General features: G+C 37.6%; 4 protein-coding genes across 8 annotated transcripts; 3 read left to right on the top strand and 1 right to left on the bottom strand.

Annotated features, from left to right (window-relative positions):
• Window positions 1-29: 29 nt before the first annotated feature.
• Window positions 30-1415, top strand: LOC105266935 (uncharacterized). Of its 3 annotated transcripts, none has more exons than XM_011305448.1 (4): window positions 30-172; window positions 344-604; window positions 768-999; window positions 1065-1415. In XM_011305448.1, the coding sequence occupies exons 2-4, from the start codon at window positions 363-365 to the stop codon at window positions 1164-1166; spliced, it is 576 nt and encodes a 191-aa protein (XP_011303750.1). In that variant the 5' UTR covers window positions 30-172; window positions 344-362; the 3' UTR covers window positions 1167-1415. The 3 variants fall into 3 exon arrangements, with proteins under 3 accessions (XP_011303750.1, XP_011303751.1, XP_011303749.1); XM_011305449.1 differs by having other exon boundaries at window positions 30-220; XM_011305447.1 differs by having other exon boundaries at window positions 30-604.
• A 37-nt stretch (window positions 1416-1452) lies between these two features.
• Window positions 1453-3849, bottom strand: LOC105266934 (intraflagellar transport protein 81 homolog). The gene is made up of 5 exons (XM_011305446.1): window positions 3668-3849; window positions 3397-3539; window positions 3194-3305; window positions 2841-3112; window positions 1453-2769 (listed from the first exon to the last, which is right to left on the bottom strand). The coding sequence occupies exons 1-5, from the start codon at window positions 3776-3778 to the stop codon at window positions 1470-1472; spliced, it is 1938 nt and encodes a 645-aa protein (XP_011303748.1). The 5' UTR covers window positions 3779-3849; the 3' UTR covers window positions 1453-1469.
• A 307-nt stretch (window positions 3850-4156) lies between these two features.
• Window positions 4157-5568, top strand: LOC105266933 (uncharacterized). Of its 3 annotated transcripts, none has more exons than XM_011305445.1 (3): window positions 4157-4387; window positions 4470-4714; window positions 4814-5568. In XM_011305445.1, exons 1-3 carry the CDS (start codon window positions 4324-4326, stop codon window positions 5120-5122), a joined length of 618 nt encoding a protein of 205 aa, XP_011303747.1. In that variant the 5' UTR covers window positions 4157-4323; the 3' UTR covers window positions 5123-5568. The 3 variants fall into 3 exon arrangements, with proteins under 3 accessions (XP_011303747.1, XP_011303746.1, XP_011303745.1); XM_011305444.1 differs by having other exon boundaries at window positions 4787-5568; XM_011305443.1 differs by having other exon boundaries at window positions 4158-4387; window positions 4470-5568.
• A 157-nt stretch (window positions 5569-5725) lies between these two features.
• On the top strand, window positions 5726-7901 carry LOC105266932 (protein AAR2 homolog). The gene is made up of 6 exons (XM_011305441.1): window positions 5726-5865; window positions 6064-6332; window positions 6460-6575; window positions 6641-6794; window positions 6906-7175; window positions 7332-7901. The coding sequence occupies exons 2-6, from the start codon at window positions 6142-6144 to the stop codon at window positions 7738-7740; spliced, it is 1140 nt and encodes a 379-aa protein (XP_011303743.1). The 5' UTR covers window positions 5726-5865; window positions 6064-6141; the 3' UTR covers window positions 7741-7901.
• Window positions 7902-8994: the final 1093 nt, after the last annotated feature.

Below are 8994 nucleotides of genomic sequence, written 5' to 3'. Positions count from 1 at the left end.
CACCTGCTGTCATTTTCCATGAAGCAATATTTAAAAAACATGAATAAACAAAACGAAAAGAACTGATTCCTCGATTTCATTGTCTTACAATTAAAATTAAACCAAAAAATATTAAAAAACTGCTTATGCCAATATCTAAGTGCAATTAATCGCCATAGATTAATTAACCGAGGTAATGCGCGCGCTTGGAATGCGAAATTAAAAAAAAATATACATATAGGTTAGAATCTGGAAGAAGCCAATATCAATCTTTAATGCCAACAATTACGACTTGGCAAATTGTCATAATCAATTCGGCAATTCATAATTAATTAATCAAATCATAGAAATAATTAATTTTTAGTACTAAATTTTAACTAAAAATGGATAACGGAGATCCTCTGGGTTTCACGAAACAAACGGCGATGATCCTGGAGGGTCTGAACGCTCGCGATTTAATCCCAGAATTCCGAAAACGGAATATTTCCACGGATGCACTTCCGGAGTTATCAAAAGATGATTTAATGGTACTCGGGGCTACCGAGGAATTGGCCGATAAATTGCAGCAACAATTGAAGATTAGAGTGAAGAAGATCGAACCGGCTAGAGATCTCAATCAAGAGAAGTATTGGAAAAACAATTGTTCATTATTTTTCGTTAAATGATTACAGCAAGAGAGAACGTTTAAATCCATCTATCTCATCTAAATTAAGACTTTTTATTATTTTTATGGATTTATTGCGCTTTATCAGATAAAATTATATTAATTACAGATTATTTGTTCACAGAATTGGAAAATTATTGGATACTTTAAAAAAGGGGAGACAACAGTTGTATCTGATCGACACATTTGTGTTGTATTCCCACAGAAGAATAATGGAATCCTCCATTGATTTTCTCATTGATCAAAATAAAAATGAACGAGCCAGTGAGGCTCTCGTCATGGCCATCAGTAGTACTCTAGAGGATTTAGGGATAGTCGAGCGTGATTACTGGGAGTTATCGTCATTTATCACGGAGGTATAATGAATAGTAAGTCCTTAAAATTAAAAGAGAACTAATATTTTCATTTTATGCTCCAACAGAAATCATATGGCAAACTCTTCAAGCCCATTGGGGAGTCGTTGTTGATAGCTGTGGCTGTGTTGACTTGCTCCATCTTTGCCTGGAAATTCTGTAAGAAATGATTCGGAGTTGCAGCGATTTGGAGCGTCCACAATTGAATAACTCCCATATTCATGTTCATACGTCATTACTTCATTTCCCTCTTCCCTATGTTTTTATAATTATTATTGATTAATAATATTGCCCCTCAGCCCTGGAGGCCATTATTTTTTTTGAGACTTTTTCTCCTGATAGCATAAAATATTTTCATCAAAAGACAATCCCATTCTTTTTTATAACTTAATGATGAAATAAAATGTTTTCTAATTGTCTTTGTAATTATCTTCAAATTATTTGCAACAACAAAATTTTGTTACAGGTCTCAGTTACTGCAGTATTAGAGTCTCAGTGCCTTCTTTCCTCACGACAATTCCATCTCGTTTCTTGCTCTCCCTCATGTGATGTAATTTACACTCAAAAATCGCGATCAAATGGTTCCACTGTTGTGTCTGGTACTCATTCTGCTCCACAAGCTCTCGCACAACTTTCTCCTCTTCCTTCAACTGCTTGGATTTTTTTTCTTCACCAATGATGGACTCATTCAATTTATCCCTAAACGACGGACCACCGCTGTGACTCGCGTACAGCCTCATCTCTTGCTGAATTCTCTCCTGGGCCAGTCGAAGCTTCGAGATCTCGTCTCTCAGCTTCACCAATTCAACACCATCCTTGTCAACATTTTCCTGACAGGTTTTAACTTCTTCCGACAAACTGCTAACTGTACCCTTGACAGACGCCTCTACAGACTCATGACTTCGCTGTGCGCGTTCATATCTCTCGTCCAGGTCTTGGGCTTTAACTCTCAGTGGCTGCAATTCATTCAGCAACGGTGCGAGTTTCACCTTAAAGCTCATAAGATTTTTCTTCAATTCCTTGTTAATATTCTCAGCATTATTCTCGGAATAACCCTCAGGAAGGCTTCCCTCCCTGGCGATGTCCTCCTTGTCCTCCTCCCTGGTCTTGATTTTTGCGAGTTTTCCCTCGATTATGGCGAGAGTTCTGCTGAGAACCCCGGCCTCCGCCCTGAGTCCGCTCAACTCCGTTCTGCACTTCTTGTAAAGAACACTTTTTGTCTTCAACCTTGTGACATATCTCTTCAGATCCTCACCCTTGGGTACCGAGTCCTGACCAATCCTTTTGCTTTTCTCCTTCTTCTCCTCGAGTTTATCCACCAATTCCTCGAAATTCTGCTCAGTTTTCTCCAGACGCTCCAGGGTATTTCTTTTGACCCCAGCAATAGCTGCTGCCTGCTGACGAAACGGCGCCATTTGATCGGTCCCACTCTCGCTTACTTTGATCTCAGCCAGAGCCTGAACCTCCCTGGCGACGACATCCAGCTTCTGGCGGAGCTTTATTATATCATCAGGACCGACATAAGTGTTCGCCACTGAATTCAAAGCCTCGACTCGAGATTTCAGGGTGACAAGTTCCGTCGGGAGCCTCTCGTTCTTCACTGCTGTTAACAGCATCACCTCCTCCGAAAGCCTCTGCTCCAGGACCTGAGGTGAAAGCTCCACTCCCGCTTCCTGGAGCAGACGGAGTTTTCTCTCTGCACGTTCCAAGGACACCTGGAGATTGGAGATTGCTTCTTTCTCTTGAACTCTCTGGAGGGATAATTCGTGGTCCCTGTTGAATCATTTAGTGATTTTAAAAATTCAATTGATTTAGAAAATGGAATCAGGAAATTTGACAGGTACCTGTCACGCTCAATTCTCAGTGCGTTTGCTGCTTTCAGGAGATGGGAGTTCGACGCCGTTCGCACTTTTATCTTTTCGAGTCGATCCAGAATTACTTCTCGTTCTTTTTCCATGGCTTTCAAGTCCGCTTTTAATTCTGCTGCAGCTTCTCCACTCTTTCGACCCGCTTCGCGCTCCTTGTGGACCATTTTGAAGTCTTCCACCAAATTCTCGTAACGTTCATATAAAGCTGCGGTTTCTGGATCTGCCAGCCATTCTGCAGGTACTTCCACCTGATTTTTACATCATTTCATCAATAACTGAGCCATCATGTGCTATTCTACAATAACAATTTTAATTTTTATATTTTTTACCTTAACTAGAAATTTAGATAGATACGCTCGTTGCTTAACAATCTCTTTGTTAGCAAACAGCCATTTGAGAACTTCGTAAATTGTTTCTTGATCGCCTTTCACCAATCGTTGTCTGCGAAAAAATATGGAACCTGAATCTCTACTCCACAAGAATTTTCCCACTGGAGTAATGATTTTTTTCAGTTTAATTACTTAATATTTACCTGAATAGAGCAGGTTCTTTAGTCGGTTGATATTTTAACACCCGCAGGATAGTGAGAATTCTGACAGCTGACAGATCTAGACTCTCATCTCTCATGTCCACTTTTGGAGTTTCAGTTACATCCGATAAGACATCACTCAATATCTAAAATATTGGGACACATGATTAGAGATTCAAGATCATACAGAAGAATAAATACGCAAGTAAATAGTGTTAATGATAAGGAATCATTTTGACAGTTAGATAAATTATATAATAAATATATAAATCACCTGCAATAACTCTCCAGACTGGACAGATTTAAAAGAAATCAATGTATGAATCTTCTTGAATATCTTATTCAACTCAGAGATGATAAACTTCAAATCTTCGTTCATCTTCATAATCTTTTCTATCACAATTAAAAATAGCAAAGGTAAATCCTCCACTCGTTCGATTAATGACTCGACAATTGAGTAATTGATTAGAATTAAAATAAGATAGACCACTTGTCTCACATTTGTTGATTCAGCGTAACCATGGGATTCAAAAGAAGCCAGAAAAGTATGAAATCAGCCAATCACAAGAGAGAGAATATAACGCGGGATTTCACTCGCCACGAAAAATCACTCGAGAACGGAAAAGACTCAGAAATCCTGAGAATCAGTCGATAAATTCAAATTTTCTCCACAAAAAAACCTTAACATTAATTTCCATTGAGTTCACCATCACATGAATTGTCAAATTCCCAGACGAGACGAGCATACTGCCGCATGCGCAGTAGCACTTTTTCCGTGGACGGTTGGGGAAAATCCATGAAAAGGATCGCCATAACAACGAAAATCGGGACGACAGCAACACAGAATTCTCTTGACGATCGAATTATTTGACTTTATTTAGAATTTCAACTGAATTTTGAGATTTTCAAGGATTGAATACTTGACAAAAAATGTCTGGCATTTTCAATCTCTTTGGTGCAACAACTGTAACACCCAGGACTTCACAAAGAGCTGGTGAGTACTCGAGATATTTCATTCTTCCATCACTCAATTTTATTCCGAACGGTTACGAATTTTTTATGCTTCCCTTCTTTAGGATCTACTGATGCACAGGGAAGATTCTCGGTGAAGGCAAATGCCCTAAGATCAGGATCTGGCCCCCTAAAGCAGGGGAATACCTCAAAGCCAAGGGGTCTCTCCATTCGATCCAACAATGACTTGAATGTTTGCACTCCATCACAGAAAACTTCGACATTGGCCAAGGGCAAGATTAATACTTTTGACTGTGCTAGTCGACCATTAACACCTCGCCGGAAACAGACAGCGTCAAAGCTCCAAATTGTACGTGAAAAACAGCTAAAAAGTATCTCCCCACCGTGTAAATCCCCCTACTTCAATTTAACAATTAAACAGAAAGGTACTGACGATCTTCTCTTCAAGAAACCAGTGACACCAAAGAGTAACCAGAGGCCCAGATTCATTTACCCAGAGCCAGAGAGCATTCCTATATTCATTGATGACAATATCCACTTGTATGACCTGAACGAAGACCTTGAACTAGTGAAAAAAATGCGTAAAACTAAGGAACCATTCATCGATGAAGGCTTTGAATCGGACTCTGAACTGGCACCAACACCTCCAAAATCACCAGTGCCCATAGAATTTCGTCATTTCAATTTTTCAATTGCTGATGCGGATTTAGATGCACCAGACATTCCCATATGCTCCGACAGTGACAACGATGACTAGGTTTAACAACGAAATTGTCATTCATAAGTCTATCATCATTATTAACTCCATTCAATTTTTTAAATTATTTTATCAATGAATTTAATGTTGTCATCTCACAATTATTTCACTCAAAACATTTCTCCTGAATTAATTCACTGATTCTCGGGAAAAAGTAAGAGGTAATTGTAATTGAAAAGTAATTTGGTTCAGAATTAATCGAAGACAAAGAAAATTAATATTGAACTACGAACAGTTGTTTCGATTTGAAAAATTCGAGACGACTACCGAATCATACAATCAGGACATGGTTTCATGATTGAGCGAAACAAACTAATTAGCATTTATGACAACTCTCTGAGAGAATCTTATTAAAACGAGTAGGGACTAGTGGATTAACGAGAGTAATTTAATATTATGTTTTCCCCTCTGGTCAGTATTTCATAATATATTCACATAAAATATTATTGTTTAAGTTATCTTCATAATTTTTAAGAGAAATTTTTTGTACTCGTGTTTGGAAATGAAAATAAAGTATTTCCTATTTTTTATAACGAACACAGTTGGTAAATTATTGTAATATGGAGAGGGAGAGATTATGATGAATTATTTATTTCTTGACAGGTAATCGTTTGATGGTGATTGTATCTCAAAATGGTTGCACGTTGTACCAACAACCTTAGACAAGTGTCAATTTATTGGATAACTCTGGGGTCATAAACAATGTGAATTTTTTAAATCCTCAATTGTTTTCGTTCTATTCTGTAAGTGTCACCCTTAATTAATGACTCCATACTAGAGATTGGAATGAAAAGGATTCAATAATACGACGCCATAAAAATCTAGAAATTTATTTGGAGGTTAACCCTAAAGGAATTTCATCGAGAAATAAAATGTCTTTGCCTAAATTAAAAAATTATAATTAATATATAATTTATTATCAAAGGTACCCTTTTTTTCAGGTAAACCGACCCGTTGTTTGTGAATGAAAAAGGGATGAGAGTTTTTTTAATGCAATAATAAAAACATAAAATACAAAAATGACAAGTGGAGACGTTTTGAATATGGCCCCAGAGCTGGCAAAATATTTATTTGAAGTTGGAGGGACATTAATCATCTCAGATGTTCCTAAAGGTACGGATTTTGGGATAGACTTGAAGTCCTGGAACACTGGAGAAAACTTCAAGGGAATGAAAATGATCCCTCCTGGTTTGCACTTTGTACATTACAGGTAAATAAAAAAAATCATCTCATTTTTAATCTTGGATTTTATAATGAAACACATGAAGCTGGAGGAAAATAAAAATCCATTGCCTCTTTTCTTTCAAATAACGATAATAACTAGAATTTTTTTCCAGCGGTGTAAATGAACTAGGGGAATTATCCCCGAGAGTTGGTTTCTTTCACGTGTTCAAGGAAAAGGAATTGCTTGTGAAAAAATGGAGTACAATCTCCGAGGATCTTGATGTACAAGGTGAGGGTCGAGAGTGAAATGAGCATACGATCGAAATTGATTTAATCCAAAGGGAAATATTACAGAAGTCGAGGAGAACATTATAATGAGATTCAAAGAGAATTTGAAGGACCTGGATAAATTCCTTGGACCATACCCTTACGACATGTGGAAGCCCTGGAAAGAATTGACGAGTAAAATTGATCATGATCTCATGGAGAGATGTCGACCCTTGTGTGGGTGAGAAAAATATTTGAATCCCCGAATAAATAGACCACAGAAAAAAGGGCCCGCGTTAATTTTCCTGTGGTTTATTAATTTTGGGTTTTAATACGTTTTGGATGTGTACAGATACGTCAGATCTGCTCTGGAGTTGGTGCACTGTGATGATGCATCTCGTCCTAGAGGCAGTGAAATTCGTAAAAGAAGACGACCAGTTATGACACTTGAGGAAAAAGAAGACCTCCTGCTGCCGGACATGAAGCCACTGCCAGGGACTGAATTAAGATTGACTGAATTACCAGACAAATATTATCCCGACGATGCAACACCCATGGAAATTACTCAGCACTCTTTAGACTCCAGTTACGCACTCAACATTCTGTTGAAAAAATTTAAAGAGTGAGAATTCAATGAAATACATAAAAAATATTGACCGAATGAATCCGTAGAATTCGAATTAATAATTCGTTTAAAAAAGTCGATTGAATCAATGAAGTTTTAAATAACAGTTTCAATGAAAATACATAAATTTAGTTGGACAAATTGAATTTACAGGCCAATAGAAATCATTGGTGAGCTGCAGCTGTCCTTTATCTGTTTCCTCGTAGGCCAGAGTTGGGACGCCTTCGACCACTGGAAAAAACTGATTTCCCTCATCTGTCGTGCTGATAAAATAATTCCAGAACGTCGAGCTGTCTACGTTGAATTCCTCCGAACACTTGAGATACAATTGACCCACGTTCCCGAAGACCTCTTGTGCGATATTGTATCGAGTAATAATTTCGTGTACCACCACCTGCGCATCCTCTTTTCCAATATTGAATCGAGCCCTGAAGTCGATGGCAGATTGAAATCTGAGGCTACGAGGGCCAGAAGCAGATTAACAAGTAAATTTGCGTGGGATTTCGAGAGCTTACAGGACGAGAACGACGACGAAGCTCCAGTGGTTGTCGTTACAGAATAAATTATTATCTCCCAGAATACCAGAACGAAAGGAAAAAATTCACTTTAGATTAAAAACTCATTTAATTATTGGTGTTAAATTATGTTGACGTTTCTTTTAAAATGATAATTATTGTTTATAATTATTAAAAATCTCAAAATAAAATACACACAAAAAAATCACTCAATCGTTGCCTGAAAATAAAAAAAAGTGGAAACAAGAATTGTAAATAATTGCGAACATGTCAATTTTTAATAACATTCAGAATATCCGGAGATCCTTTACTCCGCGGTCTTCTCATCATGGAAATAATATACGGATCGAGAGTCGCCTGAACAGAAATTAAAGAATATTTGTCACAGCAATTACAATAATAGAATAGGAGTAAAATAAATAATTACCGTTTCGGCTTCTGGAAGGGGGTATCTCTCAATTCCAACAATTCCTCTATCGAAATCAACAAATTTTGAATCATCAGGAGCTGGTGATTCGCTCATGGCCACAATGGAAACGATCAGAACTCCAAAAGCTATTAGTCTCATTTTTCTCTTGTACTGTAATCTAGGACCACGAGGCCGGATGTTTTTATACCTAGAGTCTCGTTGAAAAAAACGGCGTCATACTCTACTCGAACTCTGACATCGGAACCCCTGGATTTGGCTATCATCACGTGATTCTTGAATTAAACTTGACGCCCGTAATTTTGATCATTACGTCCGCCCGAAATTAGACCGATCTCACGGTCCAGCGATTATCCCAAAGGTTTTTATTTGCATTAGTATGAAAGAAAATTGCGGCAATTTCTCTTCCGTTGGAACTTTTTATTTTTTCAATTGCACTTTATTCTACAATTTTTAAATCATCGTAATTATCACAAAAAAATACAGAAAGCAAATGAATGAATAGAATACAATTTTTCCAGTCTCACGCTCGTTTCAATGCTTCAATATCTATTTATTTAATACATGATCAATTTTGATTTTAGGTTTTCTTTCGAGTCAATGAAAATATCTGCGGAATAATCTGCTCCATTGGCCTCGGACCACATCCGCTATTTCTTCCGGATTGCCTCCACGAGTCTAGGATATTTGGGGAATTTAAATCAACCCCTCCGTTTGCTCCTGGATCAAAAAAAAAAAAATTAGCCGACAGCAAATGAGTAATTATCACTAAATTTTCATTAAAAGACTTACCATGGAAGTGTGGGACGCGGACGAGGAGGGGCTGGCGCTCTAATGATGAAATTATAATTCGTGCGAAAATCGTTCTGATGAG

The sequence above is a fragment of the Fopius arisanus genome, unplaced genomic scaffold (assembly GCF_000806365.1).
Source record: "Fopius arisanus strain USDA-PBARC FA_bdor unplaced genomic scaffold, ASM80636v1 scaffold00042, whole genome shotgun sequence".
Lineage (NCBI taxonomy): Eukaryota > Metazoa > Arthropoda > Insecta > Hymenoptera > Braconidae > Fopius > Fopius arisanus.
This window is presented reverse-complemented; position numbering and strand designations above follow the sequence as displayed.

Coding starts and splice junctions, on each gene's coding strand:
- LOC105266935 (XM_011305448.1), top strand. CDS start 363: ATGGATAACGGAGATCCTCTGGGTTTCACGAAACAAACGGCGATGATC. Junction 605..767: donor AGAGATCTCAATCAAGAGAA/GTATTGGAAAAA, acceptor ATTTGTTCACAG/AATTGGAAAATTATTGGATA. Junction 1,000..1,064: donor TATCGTCATTTATCACGGAG/GTATAATGAATA, acceptor ATGCTCCAACAG/AAATCATATGGCAAACTCTT.
- LOC105266933 (XM_011305443.1), top strand. CDS start 4,324: ATGTCTGGCATTTTCAATCTCTTTGGTGCAACAACTGTAACACCCAGG. Junction 4,388..4,469: donor CAGGACTTCACAAAGAGCTG/GTGAGTACTCGA, acceptor TCCCTTCTTTAG/GATCTACTGATGCACAGGGA.
- LOC105266932 (XM_011305441.1), top strand. CDS start 6,142: ATGACAAGTGGAGACGTTTTGAATATGGCCCCAGAGCTGGCAAAATAT. Junction 6,576..6,640: donor CGAGGATCTTGATGTACAAG/GTGAGGGTCGAG, acceptor GAAATATTACAG/AAGTCGAGGAGAACATTATA. Junction 7,176..7,331: donor CTGTTGAAAAAATTTAAAGA/GTGAGAATTCAA, acceptor TTGAATTTACAG/GCCAATAGAAATCATTGGTG.
- LOC105266934 (XM_011305446.1), bottom strand. CDS start 3,778: ATGAAGATGAACGAAGATTTGAAGTTTATCATCTCTGAGTTGAATAAG. Junction 3,306..3,396: donor AAAGAACCTGCTCTATTCAG/GTAAATATTAAG, acceptor ATTTTTTCGCAG/ACAACGATTGGTGAAAGGCG. Junction 3,113..3,193: donor TATCTAAATTTCTAGTTAAG/GTAAAAAATATA, acceptor TGTAAAAATCAG/GTGGAAGTACCTGCAGAATG.